Here is a 21893-nt window from a genome sequence, read left to right as displayed (position 1 = left end):
ACTTAGTACTTACATAACACCGCCGCCTCTTTCGGTGATCAACCTTTAATGACATGGACACATTGTTTTAATTTGCAAAACTGTGCAAAAGATTTGAAAAATGCATTTAATTAGTGATCAAACATGTGCTATACTCTGCTTTCTGTTTAACGCGTACAGTTTGTGGTTGAAACTTACGCCAGAAGCACAACAAATCACACAACTTTCCCCTTTAGCCCCAAATACTCCATAAAGTATTCAAGTCAGATCATTTTGGAGTTGCCTGTTAGGCTGCTATAATTAGATTCTCAGCTTGAAAGGCTTGCAGGGTGTTGATCATTGTTATTTCATGAGGCATGCAGTGCTATTCATCTCATGCTTCCAGACAAACCATTTTCTACTTGCAGACATGCGAGGCCCTGAAGATATTCATAAACATAAAAATAATAACCACTCATTGTCCATAAATCATTCCAGGCATGTTTTTTAAGCTTACAATATGGTTTATGAATTGTTTGTTGTCACAAATGTTAGGATACAGAAGTCATTTATATTATTCTGTATATTTACGGATGGCGAATAAAAAAAAGTAAAAACTGTGTCTTATTTCAGTGATGGACCGTAACAGGTGCTCGTTTCTGTAAGTCTGTGGACTCACAGACAGACGGACGGACCATTGATGTTATTGTTCATGGTGACCCTCAATGTCATATGACTTGATAACTGTCATGTCCAATTGCCTCTCATGTTTCAAGTTTGTCCTGTCGTCCGTCTGTATGTATGGACATTCATCTCTACGTCTACCCAATAATCAGATTATCTTTTTTACAGAAAAGGAACATTAAGATATACGTTTACATCATCATCATCATCATCATCATCAAGAAGAGACATGGCTCTCACTGCACAAGGAGAAAATTGAGTTACAGCGCCCTCTGGCTTCACCATTAAATAAATAGTGTTGATAATATTGTGTATTGAATACCTATGATTTCTTAATGACTGTAAAGACAATAAGCACCAAGACATATCTTTTACATTAAGCTACATCAGATATATAAAGAAAGAAATATTTATTTAAAACACCGTTTCTTTTTTTTGGTGCCAGTAACCATTAGATATAAGATGTCATTAAAAAACTTCAATGAATAAATAAACCTCCTACAGTGTATTTCTAATTGGAAGGTGTTGTTAGTATCTATGTATGATGATACCGGAGGAAGCTGAATATACTGAAACATGTAATTACACAAAAAACGAAGCATCCCCTCAGGTTGTGATAACACTACGTTGTTTGTGGGGGAGAAAAAATGAAACAAAGACTTGAATAAGATGCAAGTTTTAAAAATTATTTATAATATGATACAAGGATATTTTGTGCAAGAGGTTGTTTGGGCTGTGATACCTGTACATTATGAACAAAGGAATTAAAACTCATTTGCAACCTGAAAGCAGATCACGGCTACTGTGCCGGGACCGTGTCAAACGGCAAACTACAAAGATACTGGTTTTGTACAAAAGGTTTCGCCATCACTATACAATGGTTGTATATGATTAGATTACATATTTATATAAAGTGCAAAAGAAATAAGCACTTACAGTGAAGGCCTGAAGTGCTTTGTGACCGAGTGTAAACCCACCACCACATGCTGGAGGCGTTCGCATCACATGGCCAGGTGGTGGAGCTAAAGACTTGCCAGGGTAGTATCACAAACTGTTAGCCATAGCTCAGCTGCAGAATATATACTGTATTACAAAATGTATGAAAGGGTTTTACCAATCTGTGCAATATATTGAATCTTACAAATATAATCAATATGAAGAGTTGTGAAAAGTTACAGAACATTCCCCTTTGACAACACTCCTCCTACACTGAAGCATAGCACCACATGCTGTCATTGTTTTCAACCTTGAATATAAAATAACCTGAAATGAATGCGAGAGAGATCATTCTTATTTCAGGGGAGTAAGACATCGTTGACATTAAAAATATAAGAAAATATATGCACTGTTAGTGACTAGATTATATGTTTTGTTTATAGTTCATAACTCTGGTTTGTCTCTATAATGTTTCAAGGTTAAAAAAAGTGGAGGAAAAAAGTGAAGTGAATTCAGCATCACAGTTGAGTATCAAGACTACAGGAGAGCAAAGAGGCATCAAGCAGTCCGTCAGACTCTGTCCGGCACCTCCTCTACATGCCAACACACCAGCAGCTGGGGTTTCTGGAGGATAATTAAGTCTGCTGGGAACCCTGTTGAAAGACATGAAGTAAATGTAACTGAACAACATCAGATTGATAGTCAATTCACATCATAGGTGTTTGACTTAAGTCCTTACCGAGTTGGTTCTTTTGCGTTTCCAGCAGTCTGGATTGAGTCTTTTCTGTTCCTCAGCCAAAGCTTTGGCCTCCATGGTGTATATCCTCCTCTCCTCACTCTTCATCTTCTTCCACTTGTCACCCAGGATGACACTAATGGCTCTGAAGTGAAACGTTTGAGAAACCTTTTTGGTGTTTGTCTCAACGGATTCTGTCTCTCACCGTCTTATCCTTTACAATCTTCTGTTTTCTTTATGTCAAGGCAACATGATTTAAGTCCCCACTTCCAAAATGAGATATTAAAGAAAATGCAGCTTCACTAAAGTTGTGACTGGAAATCCTACACCGAACTGGAATAAAATCACCTCATCCAGATGTGAGGCAGGACCTGTGTCTCACTATACCTGTGTGTCTACATTCATTTAAGATTATTGACCATATTTTGGTCACGAATCAATCGCCACAATGGAACCTGATAACATTAAATGAGAACAAAAGATAGGCTGTCCACAGGAAAATACAACATTAAAAATCAAAGCAGCGCTCCACAAAGATTGAGCCGTCACCTTTTGTTCTCTGAGTGATCTGTATTATCATGCGATTATTTCCCAATGGGAACATTTAAAGGCTGTGGCCACCTTACTGTAAAAGTCATATCACATTCTCGCTCTACAGTTTTTAGTGCTGCTCTCATTTGATCCAGTCAAGGCAGATGTTGGACAATTGCAGCTTTGTTACAATCTGCAGCTGTCTCCTGTCCATTGGGTCCCCTATGATTAAAGAAGCATGTACTGCACCATCATAGCAATTACTACAGCATTACATAGCCCGACAAGAAACTGTAACAATCCTGTCATTGCTGGTCTACAGATGGTAATGTGACTACAGCTTACGTGTGGGGTTTATTTCTGCTTGACATAAAAATGCTTCCACATTTGCATTGTATACAACTGACTTACCTGTTATCCTTCCCAGGATACATCTGCGTGTACTCCACTCTGTATTTCTTGGCAAAGAGCATGAAGGCATTCATTGGCCGCTTGCATTTTGTTGGCGTGGAACCACTGGTTGTCCCTGAGGTGTGGCTTCTATTTGATTTGCTACTTGAGGATTGTGGGGAGCTGGAGCGCTCAAGTTTATCACAGTCTGGACTGACAGCACCTCCGCTGGACAGGGAGGTTCTGCGCTGACGAGCCATGCTGCTGAGCACATACACTGCTGATGAGTCTAGTGGTGTGAAGTCGTAACTGCAAGACAGGAAAGAAAACAGAGAGGCAGCTATTATGAGTCTTTAAGCGTTATCTGCGCTTAAGCTGTCTGCAGTTTGTTCCCAAAAGTATCTTAAAATGACACTCATAAATTCTGCTGCACTGCACCACAACATCTTCAGTTCACTTTTACTATGCTATCACAACCTCGATATCTGTTGATACCGTCTTTTAACATCTTCACAAACTAAGTCAATGGTGTGGTGATACATTTTCCACCCAACCGAACGAACCGATTATACTCAAATACAAACATTGTTCATATTTTGCTAACATAAAGGAAGACATAAACAGCCCTCAACATGACTCTGTTGTAAATACACCTTTTTTTTTAACCTTTTTCCTACTTAAATCTTAAAGTAAATACACACAGCTGAAATGATAACTACAGCACAGTAGAGGTGCAGCCCTCTCTGAAGCATTTGTGTGATATTTAAGGTTTGGGGATTTTACATTTACAAGTATTGTACTTGCTGATCCCTACTTCGATAGTCTCAAAACTAAATGAAAATGACTGTAGGGAAATATGCTCTATATTGAAAAAACACAGTAGTATATATTTTCAAGAGAAATCAAGTGTAGACAATATAGATTCATACTGGATCTATTTATTTGCGATAATGGACAGAAAGTGAAGTGACTTTGGACAAAGATCGACAGAAGCAAACACGTATAGTGTTCTCTTTGCTCTTCGGTAATGACTCGACCTTTTAAGTCTGTCACTTGAACAAAGAAAGGGCACATTATCAAGAAAAGTGTACCTTCTGAAAGTGTCAAAGACGACAGAGTCATCACAGTTAATGGCATCAGGATGGTTTGGTGGCAGACACACATCACCAAGCTGCATTTCGTAGCAAGGGATCCCATGGTGCACCACAGTAAGGCTTGGATAAAAGGAAGACCACCCTAAAAAAAAGACAGATGTTATATCAAATACTACTTTCATCCAAAAGATATTTGCATATTGCAAAAGGAGAATTTTGTTGGCAAAGAGAAACGTCACATGTTGCTCCACCATCTGTTTTTGACATACTCTTTTTTCATCTTTGGCCAATTCATATGACATATCTGATGTTTTTTTTTTTCCTCAGAATACAGACAGATTAACCTTCAGGAAGGACATTCATGGTGTATTTCTTAATACTGCTGAAGAGGATAGAAAACGTTCCTTTACCTTTATTTTTAACAAAAAATGGGTGATCTAGTCGACATTCAGCTGTTAAAAGACCGCCTTCAGGTGAGCCAGGGTCAAAGGTCAGTTTAAGAACTGCCTGGCCAAAAGATACAGTCTCTTCATGGCTCACCAACTTCAGTCCATGTGAACCAAATCTCTGAAAATGAAACAAAAGGCCAATATGAAGTTTTCATTCACCCACACGTTGAGCTAAATGAACCCAAAACTGAAGAAATATTTAGAAAATTGAACGTGTTTCATTATTAAAAAAACTGAAAAAAGGGGTTCCTGGTCTAAACAATGACTTTACCACTGAACATGAGCAAGAACCTGTCTCAAGACTCATTCATGCATCAATGAGCTTTTACTTTATGTATCTCTGCCACCTTGTGGCCCTTGTTAGGCATTGAAATATATATTTTACAGACAACCACTTATGTCATCAACAATGCAGCAATACTGTACATCAACAGTGTCACCACGACTGAATGGTTTTCCAGAACATAACAAATTCTCATGAAATATTTTGAACACATAGTGAAGTCACAACTCATTGCCTAACCTTGAGAGACGAGGCAGACGGCATCATGGTTTCATCATCTGAGTCATCATCTGAATCCCGGAGTTCATCAGCTTCCTGCCACTCAACATTAGGACCACGATGGAAGCGCAGGCGAGTTCCTGAATATCAACACAACAATGCGGCGTGATGAAAAAACATGTGTCAATATAAGAGGCTGTAACAAAATGGGTGCAATGCTTATGTTTGGACACCAGGGGTCAATATTTATTTACATGTGCCTTTAGGTGCATTATTACAGGAGGATTATTCCAAAACACAAAAACATAAAAGTTGTTTTAACACATTTTCCCATGCACGTTACAGATGGAGCCATTAAGGGCACAATCAGCACTTTTCTGTCTACTGAAAAGCACAAGTAAAGAGCTTTCAACAATGTCAAGTTGTGCAATGTTCTAATACCTGTTTTCACACATTATGGATGCAAAAAGTCTATGCATTTTCCAACAGTGTCAGTACTCTCATTATTTTGCAAGTTTAATAATCCTGAATGAAGAGTTCCCCCTTGGGTAGGGACCTACATCGTAATGACATTTCATCAAAATCCACCTTTTACATTTTGAGTCACGCTGCTCACAAACACAGACAAGCAAACAAATTCAGCCGAAAACATAAATGAATGAAATTTTCGAGTGAACATGTAAATGTGTAAATAGTGAAAGCATGTGATGTGTACATGAGAGTGTTTGTATGCACCTTTCAGAAAGCAATGCCAGGCTGTGGAGGGCCACGAGTGAGACCAGGCCATGTCTTCATCATCAGAAAAAGATGAGGACATTGAGAAAACTCCAGACTCCGATTCACTGCTGGCCTGTGGTAGAAAACATCTTACAGTGACTTTGGTAAAATGCAGAAAGTCAATTTGCACGTCATATTGAATTTACTTGGAAATAACCATTGATTCTACAGACATAAATGCCTTTTTAGAAGCTGAAGTGAAAGGTTACCCTGACACGCCTGCGCTCCCTGAGGTGGCCTCTGGACGGGTTGGGTGCGCTGCTGGCTAATGGGGGACGGGCGTAGGAATGTAAACTATTACTGTTGCCAAAGATGTGGACTGGAGATGATCTGGAGAAAATTAAAATTGTATAAAATACATATAGTTAGTACATACCCTTCATGTACTCACATTACACAAAAAGGATGTTGCTAGAGTTATTTATCAGACATGAGCGTCATTTCTTACATCATAAGGAAAACAAAGAAGAAGATATTTATGATTTGTTATCAGCTGAATGGAATTTATTAGGATCTTTAGCCAAGTTAACTTTGAAGTGTTTGTAATATCTTGAGCAACTCAAAAATATTAGAGGATGATCCACAAGACAATCTTAGTCATGTGGATCATCCTGTTTTCTAGATCACCCCTCAGGTGTACTAGTGTGTACTTGCTATTAAGTGCTTTATACATGTTTTTTTGCATTAATATATGCAGACATTAGCCTTAAATGTTTTTCATACTGCCATTTTCACATCACTTCATTGCAGCATATTTGTACAAACCTCTTATGTGAAGCGTCCTTCAGCAAAGGGCTCTGAAGACTGGTGGCAATGTTGGCCAGTTCAGCGAGCCAGTTGGTACTGGGGGAGCAACTGAGCTCCTGGTGAGACACTTCGGCACCAACCTGAAATATCCCTGGAGACCTCTGGTCTTCCTCCACCTCCTGCAGCTCTGGCATATCATCTTAAGAAAGGACAAAAGTCAAAAGTAATATCATAAGAAACAAAAATGTACAGGCTACATATGTGCAGAATGTATGACTTCATGCTAATGCAGCCTTGTACCATAATCCATGTGGCACCCGGGTGAGGAAGGCAGGTCTTCGTGACACTTGAGTGGATCAAAAGATTCGTCCATTCCAACGATTTCCTGTTGTTCTCGTATTTTCTTTTCTTGTCTTTTTTAAAGCTGGATACAGGTCAGTTCACTCAGCTTCCAACACCATATTCTGCCACATCTGTTGGTGCAAAACCAAAAGAAAAAACAGAAACATATTCAGTCTGCAGCACGTTTCTTTTGACAAGGCTGATTTAATTAGAACTCTCCAACTAATATGAATTTAGTTATTATCATTGTTTAGTTATTAGTAGTTGCATAGCAGAGGTGGAAAGTAACAAATTACATTTAGTCATCCATCCATCCATCTTCTACCGCTTTATCCTCCACATGAGAGGCACAGGGGGCGCTGTGCTCATCTGAGCTGACTTAGGGCAAAAGGCAGGATACACCCTGGACAGGTCGCCAGTCGATCACAGGGCCACATAGAGACAAACAACCATCCACTCTCTCACACCTAAGGTCAATTTATAGTGCCCACATTAACGCATGTTACTGAAATTAAGTCTTTTGTTTGAGAACTTTCAAAAGTATTTTTTAAATCTTTAAATTTACTTTTCTTTTAAGTATTGTGCTTAGCTATATTTTAAATAATCCATTAAAAGTGGAAAAAGTTGTCCCCTATCTACTGTGCAAATGTGTAGCCATGCCAAATATTGTTTTGTAAACCATTTTTGCTGGCCATTGTTTTACCTGATATGGAACTTTAATTTTCAGCTGTGTTTCCCCATTATCAATATAATTATCAAACTGTATATGGGTGTTTCCCACACTTCCTCTTCATGTTAACTAATGATAACTTTATCATTGCTTGTGTTTGCTGCCACTCCTCTTTATATTTATATATATAGTATGTCTTCTTGTCATATGTAAACTTATTTTTATCATTCCTTTAGATGGTCCATATGAGTCTAACTAGTGTTTATGTGTTTTCTTTAGAGTGTATGGTCCAGCACAGGCTTCTTTTACTCAACACAAGTTACAGATGCACGGCAGTGAACGATGGAAAGGAGAACAAACTCAAAATCCCTCACCCAGTTTGGTCTTCTTTAGGCCATTAAGACAAAGTCACAACACTGTTTTGATTTATAGGTTTGAATTGTGACTGCTGATGGTGTTTGTTGGTGAAGGAAAGAAAGAAAGAAAGAAAGCTGGTCTACAGCTCACGGCACCTTGCATGATTGTACTGTTTGAAAACGTTTTATGGCATGAACTGCTCTATAATAACATCCTCCATTAATGTTTTCAATGCTGTGTTTTGTTACTGCGCTTCAATTTGCAATGGTGTTCCTTCAGTAAAAACATGTTTGATATTCATATTAGAGCTGAAACAATTACTCGATTCATCAATTATTAATTGATTGATTCAATTAATCGCCAACTATTTCCATAATAATCGAAGCTTTTTTCATTATTGAAACAAGATTTCTGATTGTTTTAGTTTCTTAAATGTGAATATTCTTAATAACAAAGAAACCATTAGAACTGAATGGTTTTGGTTTGTGGACAAAATAAGACATTTGAGAACATCATCACTTCCAGGTTTGACAAACACTGATCAACATTTTTGAACATTTTCTGACATTTTATGGACCAAACGATTACTCGATTAATCGAGAAAATAATCGACAGATTAATCACTTCTGGGAAAAAATAGTCATACCCTTGTCTCCTTTTTGCATTAAACACATGAGCATTACCTATAATCCTTCTCCCGCTGTTAAATAATAAACATTATTAAAAGTAATTTTCACCCCGAGTAAATTGTAAATCAGCAAATTCTTAATTTTTGCAGATCAGTGATTCAATTTGTACTTAAGTAAATTCGTCTCACTGACTTTTTATTTTTACATGGTCTGTATAGTAGTGGATTTCTGATTGTGTCATTATGAGTCATATAAATGTTGTATATGTGAAATAATGACATACTAACTGCAAAATATATGTGACAACAGCAAATGAAAATACTGTAGAGCATCAAATCATTCCATGAAATGTCATGTATTTGTTGAATAAAACCAAAAGAGTGATCAGTCTTAAGGGAACTCCTTTGTCTCTGTATCCACCCGCAGTGAACCTGAGGACGGTCACGTGCTCCGCTGCTGCGTGGAGGCCTTGTTTATAAAGTTAAAAGGATTCGGCGCATGCGCAAACGCGGATCTCATTCATTCACAGCTGCGTATTTGCGCTGATTAAAAACATCAAGCGAACGTGTGAGGTGACATGTAGGCACGAGAAAACACAGGAAACGCGACGAAAACGCCACAGCCAAGTAGTGCATGTCGTGATTATGTGACACGTATTTGAAGTAACACAGCAAATGGTTTACGATGTTTAAAAAAAACAAAAACAAACGTGGACATTTAAAAAGTCATTTTTAAAAAAGAAGAAGAAGAATTGGTGCTCATTTGCGTCCCGACGTGGATCGACGACTGTTGCACGGCGAGAGAAACCCTCGCTTCTGCTTCGTAAACGCGGATGTACTGGTAATAAATATACACATAAATATAAAAGTATGTCTAAAAAAGACAGTTTGAAGCGTATGTTTGTTGTTTTTCCACAAAAGCAGCGACAGTGTCCTCGACTCAAACTCAAACAGGCCGTCGACTCGAACACTGTAAACAAAAGAATGTCAACAAGTTGAGGCATGACGCAACCTCTGTGCCCCGTCGAAAATGAATGACACGAAACCACCAGAAGCCTCAACAACGACGTTTACGACAAAACACGAAGCTAATTCCACCGAGAAAGTGGCGTTTTTTTTCGGCCCATTCTTCTGCACCAACACGGGCTTGTTATCACCAAAACAACAACCGTCATAGCGAGAGGAAAAAAAAATCCTTACTGTCGAGCACAAGCTGCTAAAAAAACACATCAAATAAACCCGTGACAGCTCCATTAAAACATCGCGATACCATCGCAAAGACGTGGATGCCACGAAGTTCGTGTTAAAATGTAGTTGTAACGATGTATTTTACGTTTAAAATGAAAGAAAAAGTGGCCAACTTTCTACTTACCAGACCTGTCGCCATCAAAAAACTCTCTGGCATTCACTGGTGGGGTGGAAATGAAGGTTTCCACAGGACGATTTCTATTGGTGGACGACGACGTCAGTCACAAGAGCCTCGCCGTCTTATTGGTCGATGGTGTGGAAAAAAACAGGGAAGGCGGGGCCATGTTTGTTTATCAACGTATCATTGGACGAAAGTACACGCCTATTACTACCCAGTAACAGCTGATTGGCAACAACAGGAACAATACATGGTGTATTATTTATCTGCAATGTTGCAACTGCAGCAGAAAAACTACTTGCACACGTTTCATTCTAGATTATATGTTTTCTCTTCTCGTGTGATTACATCGTTAACAAGTGGCTGACTGTAATGGGTGAACAAAGAATGAATGGTGAAACGTTTTGTGAATGAAAAGCTAATAGTGACAACCACACTGTGACACGGTGAGTATATAAAAATGTTTAATTTATTGTCATGAAAAGTGAAACACACAGTACTTCCAGTACATCCAGTATTATGGATTTGCCCTCAGAAATGACCAGTAGCCTACTACTACTGCACAAAGGGGGAGAAATAAATTCATAATATGTCAATGTTGAACCAGCTTCAAACAGCTAAAGCCGCAATAAACTACAGACTAAATACAGAAAATGTCATTTATTCATTTTAAAGGAGGGATTTATTCATAAAGGAGGGAGAAGAAGGGGGGGGGGGCTTCAGATTTACTGTTTGGAGGAGCATCAGAACATGTGTTTCAAAAGAGTATATAAGCTGTTGGCAGAGGTAGACGGCAAAAATTAATGTCGTAGTAATAATAATAATAATATAATACATGTTTCACTGACACAAAAACTGTCTTAAATTGACACTGAGACACAGGGAAAGATAATTGTCTCAGGACTTTGCCTATAATGGCTATTCTAGTGCGGTGACTTATCAAATCAAAGGTGGGGCTATACATAGTCTTAGAAAATTACCAGCTATTCCTCTGAAGTTTGTTGATTTTTTTGAAAGCTTTTTTAACTGTTTGGGGTTTATGCAAAAAACAACAAAAAACGTGGTTAGGCCAATAAAATAGTATATGAAAATGCATCGGAGGGATTGAATGTTATGATAAGCAAAAATGTAAAATTGTTACAATAGTGCCAAGTCTACATTCTGCTACATTCTCGCAGAATTCTAATGCACTTCCTTCACACGTGTTGGACCCTCTCTGCTGTACTGGTGCACAACATGCTGCCAGTGTTACAGAACGTGGACTTTTGCTCACAAATATCCAGTAAGAAATTTGCTTTGGCATCTGGTTTTAACAAATAATACGTAATAATTCACAAACAATATTATAGTGCAGGTGTAACTATAACACTGTGGAGATGAGAAGAGAGCTAAGGAAAGTGTTCAGTGTACAAACAAACAATGCATCACTGACGAGTGAAATGTACACATTTAGAGATAAGGTGAGAGTTTGTGAGACATCTGAATTTAAACAAGCGTTCAGCACTGCAGCTTCGGCTCAATTTAGATTTAACACTCTGTGGCAAATTTCCGTCTCACATGGGAACCTAACATAATGTGTTTTATTGACCTAATACACACATTTATTAGTGGATTTTCACACTTCTTTTAAGAAAAGCCATTCAAGCGATCATGGGGGGAAAAAACATCCACACAAGCCTCTTTTTTCATCCACTGATTCATGGTTAATTGGAGTTGTCTTAAACACACTGTTGCTCAATCTCAGGGCTACTTCCAAACAGAGTGACCAGCTGCTCCTCATAGTTAGCAATGTTTCTCTTCATGATGTCCATGCACGGGCCCAGCAATCTCTCAAAGGCTTGAATATCCATTACTAAATAAAACAAACAAACAAACAAAACAACAGAACAGTTAGGAACAGATGAGGGAAAGACATAGAAAATATCATGTGATCTACTGAGAGATTTAAAGGTGTTATATGTAAGTAGCAGAGGTGGAAAAAGTACTCAAATATTGTACTCAAGTAAAAGTACCAATACTTTGATTAAATATTACTAAAGTAGAGGTAAAAAGTAGTTCATTTGAAATGTACTTTAAGTAAAAGTTACTTAGTTACTTTGCGTGGGCTGTGAGGGTAGTAGAAATATGACAAGGGTCAGAAATCCAAAACTATTTTGAAGCTCACGCGCCCGGCGTGACACAGGATATTACGTCACTTTTGGCCACGCCCTCTATGTTCACGCGCCAGTGCTGGTGATAATCACATCATCATTTGTCTGGTTCTGGTGTATATTTTCCCCCCTGTAGGTCTTCATTGTGCTGAATTGTAATTTTTACTCAGTAACAGATAGGATTTATAAAGTAACTAAGTACAATACTTGAGTCAATACGTACTCAAGTAAAATACAAAATCCTGATTTCAAATTGTACTTTAAAAATACAAAATACACCAAAAAAAAGTATTCAATACAGTAACTTGAGTAAATGTATTTCGTTACTCTCCACCTCTGGTAAGTAATGTATTATATAAAGGCATTCAATCTTCTCTGATGACAAAGGTGCGGCCTGTATATCACAAATACATTCATCATTTGCAGACGACAAACTCTGTTTTTGTTGTGGTCTTGTTTTTGTCAGTTACACAGCTCATAGCACGTCAACACACAGGATGGCAGCAGAGCAACCAGAGAGCAGCTAGATGCCAAGTGCTGGACACACGGAGCAATACTGAACCTAAAAAAGCTTCCGTACGCCTCCAAAAATGTCTCAAAGAGAGTCATATTAAAATATAGACGACTGAACGAGGAGAGGAAGTTGACAACAGACATGTTAGTATCAATATACTGTTCTCTTTCCCTCTGTCTCATATGGCACATTTCTACAATACAGTTCTAGCTCGACTCTACACAGTATCAGTCACGTCGTTTTCCATTACTATCAATACGGGCGGGGGTCGTCCTAGTACGAGTATGAAACTGCCATGATGTTGTTTTATATGCTTTTTTCAGTGCTTCCTGCATGACCAGAGCACAAACTCTGACACAGTCACCGAACTAAAAATGCAGCTCAACGCGTTGTGCTTCTAGAAAAGTACTTGTTAAATGTTGGAGACTAACCCACGTTTTCAGGATTTTTAAAGTCCTTTTAACTGATCTACAGTTTGGCATCGCTTGGTTTGACCCGACGTCGCGCTCATGACTCTTCCAGTGACGACACTCTCTGACCAACCGGTGGCCGAGAGTCTGTCAACGTCACATTTTAGTATCAGGTCAGCTCGCTTGGTACCTCGCCAGAGCAGGTACTAAAAACAGCAGCAGGTACCAGGTGCTATCACTGATGGAAATGCAAAAGAAAATCATAATCGGAGTAGAGCCGAGACGAGTAGTGCTAGAACTGCTTAGTAGAAAAGCAACTTTATCGAATACTGTCTGTTTTTGTCACTGCTGCTCTCAGGCAGACACACTTTCAATCTACACACAAAATTAATAAAATATGTTCATAGTTTATCAAAATAAAACAGACAGTGGGACAGCTATGTATGTGTATGTGTATGAACACAATGTATATGTGCAACTTTTACATGTCTCTGAAAATTTGGCAACCCCACTGCAGTAACCGTTTTAAATGCTAAAAGTTGCCGTTGTACATATTTTACGTACATCACCTTTAATATAAACGTACAAATGATCAAGACAAAATGCACAAAAATTTACCCAAGCATTTTACGCTCCCCACAGCATAAGCTGATGCAGCTCTGGGCTTGTTTGTGACAAGTGCCAACTCTCCAAAATACTGGCCCCTTGAGCACGTTGCAATTTCCACCTCCTCTTCCTCCTGGTCTTTTTTTGTCTGGTATGACAAAAGAATGCACACCATATCAAAGCAGAAAACACCACCACAGTTTTTTAGTTTGTTTTTTTACACACAAACTTTAAAAGGAGGACAGGGCAAACCTACTCTGCTTCTTTTCATGGTGATTCTAACTTGGCCAGACTCAACAATGTAGAAGCAATCTGCTAAATCACCCTGTAAAACAAACCATGTGTGCAAAAGAAAATTAGCGCCAGCAAAAAAAAAAAACTGAGATAAATAGTATTAAAATGCACTCATCACCTGAGCAATGATCTGCTGTGAATCGTTGTACACCTTGGTGGAAAGCACGTCCACAACCTTCATTCTCTCCGAGAGCTGTGGATGAAAAGACATTTGTTTGAAAACAGCTTCGGTAAAACCACGTGACAGTTTGTTTCCACTGAAGGACAAAGCTGTTCTTCTCACCTCTAATGATGTGAGCAATGGTAGCGTCTCGATAAACGCCTCATACAGCCTCCTCTTCTTGGCATTGTTCTTCACTATGATCCTCCTGAATGTCAGACGATCCTGGAAACGGGAATTTAAAGGAAAACACGGCATACAATTTTAATCATGTGATGTATTGATATACGTCAAAAATTAAATGTTTAAATTAAAGCCCTCACTATTTTTGACGGCACAACTTGAACTCACGGACGTACTGTACTAGAGTGTGTGATGCAATGGGAAAACAATCCAGCGTTTTAATATTGTTTGCCCTGCACTCGCTATGATGACTGACTGGTGATAGACATATCAATCACTGATGTGAAACACCATTCAAGACATACAACACAAACATGCATTAATATTCATCAGATTTAAAAAAACAAACATACTATAACATACACTTTCCTGTTGGTATATACATTTCTATATTTTTATGTCTATATTATAAACATTATTTAGTGGCTTTGTTTTGTTTTTTTCTTGTCTATTTTCTTGATGGCGAGACTTTTGTTTTGTTGGTTGATCTTTTTTTGTTATTATTATTATTATTATTATGATGATTTAACCTTTAACCAGGAAGGACAGATAAAGAACAATTTCTCATTTATAACTGCAGCCTGGCAAAATGCAGCGTCTTTTGAGGGAGAGGGGAAAAGGCTCTATAAAAGTAAACAAAATTAGATTTAAACAAACAAGACAATGTGAACACTCGACAAAGTAAACGTATTAAAAAAGACTTTTACAAAGACACAGCTAAAGCGTCGAGCAGCCAAAGAAAAAAGGTCCATGACAAAAGCTTTTAAAGCTGAGATCTGAAATGAGAGCATCCAGCCTTAAGAGTTATTTGTAAGTCATTCCACTCTCTGGCTGAAAGGGGTGTATCCTCTTAATAATAATAGAAATTTACAAGAATTTTGCAGTAGGGGTCACTGTTAACCAGATTTTAAATAAAAACACTTACACCGCCTGAGGTATTTACCTCCAATGAAGAGGTAATGTTATTGTATTTCCCCCCTTTTACATCTTTTAACACTTGTATTTTAATTTATTTTTGCCATCTATACAACAATTTCTTCTGGATTCCATTTTTCAACTTTTTTATTGATTTCTTACAACTCTGTACGTGTTGTTTTAAACATTTGTGTACAGCAGCTCGAGTCTTGTCTAGAGCTCAGAGGCCCATTAGCAGTTCTATCTTTCTTCCACGCGTGTGTTGTTAATTAAACAGATCGAGACACTTATTAACAGATTCAAATGTTCAGTAAAAAAAAAAAAACTACAACTAGTCTACACAGACACAACAAAGCAGTTGTTGGAGCTATTTATTTATTGTAAGTATTTAGTGCTGTTTAGTTTAGTATTTTGTTAAGTGAGTATTTCATTTTGGTTATTCTTAATCAATTTATTAGATTTCATTATGATTCATTTTCTATTAGTATTCTAGTTTATTATTTGTGTCGTTTAGGTGTTTCTTGTTTTTGTTATTATTTGTGTTTTGTTTCATTTGGGCACATTAGCAGGGCACCTGAAGTCATATAGGTAGGCTGTCGGTAAGGGACCAGCATGCACCTGGGTGAGAAAATGTTTTTACCGGAGCGGGAGAGGCACCGGAATTTTCTTTGTTCTTTTGTTTGCTCGCCTTTTTTGGTTAAATAAACCACGTTTTCTTTGAAACTTGGACTTTGGTTTGGACATTATGTTTTTCTCATGCGCGTACACCACAACCCATGGTGCAACAGTGGTCAACAGTCATATAATTTGAAGTTAGTCTTGAAAGGTTTATTTGATTGACAATCGTCCACTACAGCAGTTACCTACAATGCTCTCACTGCTTCAGAGAAAGATATTAAGTCACATCTAAATATTCCAAAACAAGCCATTCTGGCCACAGTTCTTAAAATGATTCTAATTATAATAATAATCATATTCAGTGGTATGATTCATTATCTCTCAATAGTTGAATTCAGTGTGTTTTCTTCATTGTGTTGTGCCAATAAGATGATGTGTTAACAACACTGCCACCTTCTACCTGGATGTTTACACCACGTCCTGACAGCTGTCATCACAGCGAGACATGGAGCTAACTGTGCTCTTGCATGAGGATTTAACGGTGAACTCACTAGGCACCAAACGGCTCCAGGTGAGACGGCGATTATGGTGGCCGCCCTGGGGGTGTTGTACATCAACGCTAGTTCTCCAAAGCTGCCTCTGTTGTCATAGCAGCCTACCAGCTTGTCTGTACCGTCAACCTTCACATAAATGTTGAACATCCCACTGGGAAAAAAAAAGAAAAAGGAAATATACACACATCGTTATCTCGAGAGATCTTATTTTATAGTCCACGAGAGACAATAATCTTACAGAATGTTCATTTTCAAAATTACCTTTCAATTACATAAAAATTGTCCCCGTCGTCATCTTGATCAATAACGTGTTCCCCTTCTGTGCACAGCTTCTCAAACATGGCATCCAGCACCTGAGACACCTGTTCCTGTACGGTGGGTTGACAATTTCAGCATTGTTAGTATTTTAATTTCACACTTATTCAGTCATTGTTATATCAAACAACTGCTGCACACGTGTACAGCTAATTGAAAATCATGCAAAGTGCACAGAGCTGTGGCAGGACATCCTCAGCGTGGCAGCAGACAAACCAAACAGCAACAACAGAGGGAGAAAAGAAACATTCACTCACTGGGTCCAAATTCTTGAACAGGAGAATGTCCCGACACGCTTCCTGTAGTCTCTGTCTCTGCTCATCGGTTTTTGGCTGAGTCACCTGCAAAATAAAACACACAACTAATACAAGGCCTCACGAGGGAACGTGCACAGACTTTTGTTGTGCTCTTTTTCATTCAGATTCAAGGACTTTCACTGGAAAAGCAAATAATGACGGTATGAAGCGCAGCGTACCCTTGGCTCTTTATCTTCATCGTCATCATCAGGATTGAACGCCTCAGCACAAACTGCAAAAGCATAGTTCAACAAATAAATGAATGAAAGGAACAGTGCGGTTACAACCACACAGCAGATTCTGTTGTGTTCTGTTGTTATGTTCTGGCTGTGTTTTATCCGTTACTGTCACAGTGTTTTTCTTTTTGCTTCTGCTCCTTATTTGAACAATTTATAGACTTGTTGCGGCAGAAGCCTGTTACTCAACTATAATATCTTGCTCATATTGTAGCGCGTTGAGGGGTTTGTGGATGATGCTGCACTGAAGTTTCAGTCATAGTCGCATCGTATTTGGTTGAAGCGAGTCATTTTATAGTAGTTGCTTTATTGTCCATCTGAGCTCACTGTGGTTTAAATGGTTAAGATCATATAAGAGAAGATTTAAAGAAAAAGACAGTAAAGACAAGGGTAATAAATAATAAACATGCATTTCCACATACAGTATGTGAAAGTACGATTTATAAAATTATTAACAATTTTAAAAAAAAGGGAAAATAGAATGTAGATTATAGACATTTAGAGTTATTCACAATCAAAGCAGGTATGTTGGCACCATAAGTGAAACTGTTGCCACCGTTCCTGAGATCCAGAATGGGGTCAATTTATGGAACAACTTCAGCGATTAAACAAAATTATGTGGAACAATAATCAAATGTAAAAGACTGTTTAGAAAGAATATACTAAACAAGTACAGGGTGGAAATATGATGATGGAGATTTCCATTTTAATGTTTGTTCTGTTTGTTTATTGTACAGTAGGAGTAACATGAATGTCAGACCATGCTCTATTTGTGGGTGGATGTATTATTTTTTTCAATTTAATTTGATAAGGACATTATTAAATTATTGGGATATGCTGAGTATTCATGTAAAACAAAATAGTTTATGATATAAACATAAAAAAGTAGTAGTATTTATTACACTTTTAGCATTGGGTTAAACATTTAACAAGTAATATTATCGGTGAAACTTCTTGCTGCGGTCTTCACTCTTTTGTCCTGCAGTGTTATCACATTAACTCTTCTCACTGAGATTGATAACTCGGGCTGAACATTTACCAATATTTATGTGAAAATTGCAATTAGTAATAACACAACTTGTTATGGGTAAGTCTTACGCAGCATATCTGACCCAGGGTTTAAACTTTAAACTGGTGTTTCAGTAATTCATACTTTTAAGGTGTCATCCTTGCATTAGAACATTGTGTACCTAATATTTTGATGGTTTTAAATCTATTACAAGATGAATCTTCAACTGAAGCTTGACTTAAATACATGGTTGCAATCAAATTATGACATATCTGTCAGAAGAATTGCAATGGGTTATTTCCCCCAAATTCTTCAACCTTATTAAGACAACCTTACATACTACACTTGCATAACGCGAATATAATTGAAACATTTTTATGCTTTTATTCCCATTTTCCATGAATTAAAGTAAAATATGTAACATTTGATGTTAGAGCTGATTCACAAATGTGTTAAAATCTGTGTAAGTGAGCACTACTTATTATCTACAATAATCTATCCACCTCCTGGCAGGTGACACTATCAAGATGCTGTTTAAAGAACATGATGACTGCACAGGTGTGCCACTCTGAAACATGCACTTTATCGTAGAAAACTGAACTAAAGCTCAATATAGGGCGTTTTTAAAAAGGGAGACAACCTGTCAGTATCTGGTTTGACCACCGTTTGGCTCACACAGCCCAACGCATCTCCTTCACGCAGAGTTGATCGAGTTATTGATTGTGGCCTGTGAAATATTTGTCCACTCCTCGTCACTGGCTTATGCAAAGTTGCTGGACACTGGCAGAAATTGGACTGCAGTCAGGTCAAGACTCCAGTAAGGCAGAGAAACACTCGGCCGAGCTGCTCTGCTACATTCTGACCACTCTGCTTTCATGCAAACCAGCAGCTCCATCACGCTGATCTCCAATGATCTCTCAGGTGAAGACACCTGATGTGAGGTCCTGGGCTGATGTGGTTGCAAATGGGGAGGAGAAATCCTACAACTTTTAATTCAATTCAAAGAAAATGGGAGCGAAAACAAAGTGTTTCAGTTACATTTTTGGAACTGACTCTTAGCTGAGTGATCCTTGTGTTGCATGTCTCACACCACCTCATCTTTAGTCTGCTGCCTGTTCTGAGGAAAGTTAATTCCCATATTTGCCAATGAAAGGCAACCAATCACTTGCTTAACTCACTTTTAACTTCACTAAAGATCACTTGTAGGTCGCCAAACATTAACAGGTGACAGGGATCAACACCAGTAGATAGCAGAAGACAAACCAAAATATTAGGTCTGGCTTCTCATTTTACATGTGTTTAAGACTATTTATTATCCAGCTAGGTTCTGGAAACGAGTAAATCAGTCAGTTTTTACAGATTACTTTACTTATTAGACCATGAGTCAAGACAGGTGGCAAAAATACTTCAATACTGTTTGTACTGGAGCAAAAATGTCACAGCCTCGCTGTTCATGTGCTGAATAAGTTTTGTCGAGTACATTTCCATCGCTGACACTGTCCAGAGTTTCCCTCTTGACAGAGCAGACGTTTAACAGGAAGCTGAAACAGGAAGCGGCTCACAACTCACCTGATGCTCGCCTGATGAATCTGTTTATTACCGGGGCTGCAAAAGAATTTACAGCAACATTAGGCAGGTTATTTTTCACCGTGAAGTAAATCTGTCTTAGAGCAACTCAGTTATTACTGGAGAGGATTACGTTAAAGCTCTATATCTGCAGTGGCACATGTGCAGCAGCGTGTGCCGTGGAGCCACTTTGGGTAAAACCTGAAGAAGGACAGCTGCTTTGAAGGTGGTTGGGCCTCTTTGAATCAAATTTAAATGAGGGGGGGAAAAAACACAGTCCACACCTCCAACACAATAGCCTGGTATGAAATAAACATTAGAGAGGAGGTCTCATCTGAGGATGCTCAATATAATGACATGCACACACTGTGTGAGAGGTTGCAGGATCGACACAACCACAATGTTTTATTTTAAAGGCTGAATAAAGTGCTTCTCTAACACTGTGTAGCCTCTCCTGTGGTGGAGTAGACTCTCCACTCATTGGGATGCTGTATCAGAGCTCTAGGTTGCTATGCTACTTGCTGCACCTTATGGCAGTCCAGCAATATTTATTAAGCTGGATGTGGCCACAAAATGTTGGAAGCCCAGTTAATCTTGCTCTGAAAAGACACATTTACTAAGTCTGAACATGGCATCAGAGGTTTAAGGCTGATATCTCAATCTGCTTTGTCATATTTTTGATCAATAACGAGGGTTAGGCCCATTAGGCCTGCAAAACGCGTGCTGCACGAGAAAATACACTTAAATAACCCACAGGTGCAACGGAAAAACGCACACCTGTCATTCGATTGTGCAGCTGCTCGTTCCGCCGTCCTTCTGACAGAAACGTGTGTGCAAAGATAAAGAGGAAAAGCTGCCCATTGACCACCATTCAGCCTCTGTATGACCATATATGGCAAATGACTGAGCCGCGGTGGAGGGACGGATGGATGCAAGGTGGCGCGCGCTGGAGCATCATTGTGTGCACACAGGGATACATGCTCCACAGTTCACATTACATTTGACGCTCGGTGTCTTCCAGACATATCATTATTATTATTATTATTATTATTATTATTATTATTATTATTATACTCGTCTACCTGTGAATTCCTCGTCATCGTCGTCGTCGTCCTCCTCCTCCTCTCCGTTTTCCGAGTCGATCTGCATGGCTTCGTCAATGAAATTGACCGCTTTCCCAGGTCTTGGGGCCGAATTTTGGTCATTGCCAAATGAGGCCTCTTTGGTCTCACGGTCCTTCAGCTGCGTGAAGTACTGTAGCGCAAACTCGAGCAAATCCCTGGGCTGATTCCTCAAAACTTCCACGGTAAAGCTCTGTAACAGCTCCGTCAGTCCTTCAGGAATTTCTATACTCATTCCTGTGATCAGTCTATTAATGTGGACTACACCGGTTTGCTGCGGATGTCAAATAGCCCCCAAAAGCACGCGGACAGCCTGTGGTTTAAAACAAAAAAGCTGGATATATCAGACGGGTGTTGTCAGTCCACGCAGTCAGTGAACCATCTGCTGCGAATCGTCTCTTTTCCTTGAATGAAAATGGCTCTGGGTTTTTGGTCTGAGCATCTTCTGCTGCTTCTGGCTACAGGAAACCCACGCATGTGACCCAGGTATCCATGGCAACCACCTATCCAGGGATTGCGTATATGAAACTGCAGTCAGTCGCAAAATACAAATTAGAGAAACCGTCGGGAAGATCAACAGATATGGATTTATTTATTTATTTACTGAGAGGGAAATATTGACACATATAGATGTACAGACCATCAGAGAAGTTTATTTTTTATATATAATTGTATTAATCTACTTTCAGTATATCGTCTCACAAGACATCAACACTATAATAATATTCAAAATATATGCTCAAAATATGCACTTAAATATGTGTGTACATATATATACA

At 38.6% G+C, this 21893-nt stretch overlaps 2 protein-coding genes across 2 annotated transcripts; both read right to left on the bottom strand.

The window, feature by feature from the left end:
- Positions 1–1333: 1333 nt before the first annotated feature.
- On the bottom strand, positions 1334–10185 carry hbp1 (HMG-box transcription factor 1). Its single transcript, XM_083894007.1, has 11 exons — positions 10174–10185; positions 7105–7277; positions 6823–7003; positions 6267–6387; positions 6016–6130; positions 5302–5420; positions 4740–4896; positions 4327–4471; positions 3257–3544; positions 2318–2459; positions 1334–2231 (listed from the first exon to the last, which is right to left on the bottom strand). Exons 2-11 carry the CDS (start codon positions 7175–7177, stop codon positions 2214–2216), a joined length of 1359 nt encoding a protein of 452 aa, XP_083750133.1. The 5' UTR covers positions 7178–7277; positions 10174–10185; the 3' UTR covers positions 1334–2213.
- Positions 10186–11885: 1700 nt separating this feature from the next.
- prkar2b (protein kinase cAMP-dependent type II regulatory subunit beta) lies at positions 11886–21591 on the bottom strand (the record flags this gene model as incomplete). The annotated part of the gene is made up of 12 exons (XM_083893652.1): positions 11886–12019; positions 13860–13995; positions 14104–14172; positions 14260–14334; positions 14425–14526; positions 16569–16722; positions 16833–16939; positions 17144–17227; positions 17362–17414; positions 19997–20032; positions 21076–21388; positions 21481–21591. The coding sequence occupies 12 exons, from the start codon at positions 21589–21591 to the stop codon at positions 11886–11888; spliced, it is 1374 nt and encodes a 457-aa protein (XP_083749778.1).
- Between the last annotated feature and the right edge of the window lie 302 nt (positions 21592–21893).

Source organism: Microchirus variegatus (genome assembly GCF_963457635.1).
Source record: "Microchirus variegatus genome assembly, chromosome: 8".
In the NCBI taxonomy this organism is placed as follows: Eukaryota; Metazoa; Chordata; class Actinopteri; order Pleuronectiformes; family Soleidae; genus Microchirus; species Microchirus variegatus.
This window is presented reverse-complemented; position numbering and strand designations above follow the sequence as displayed.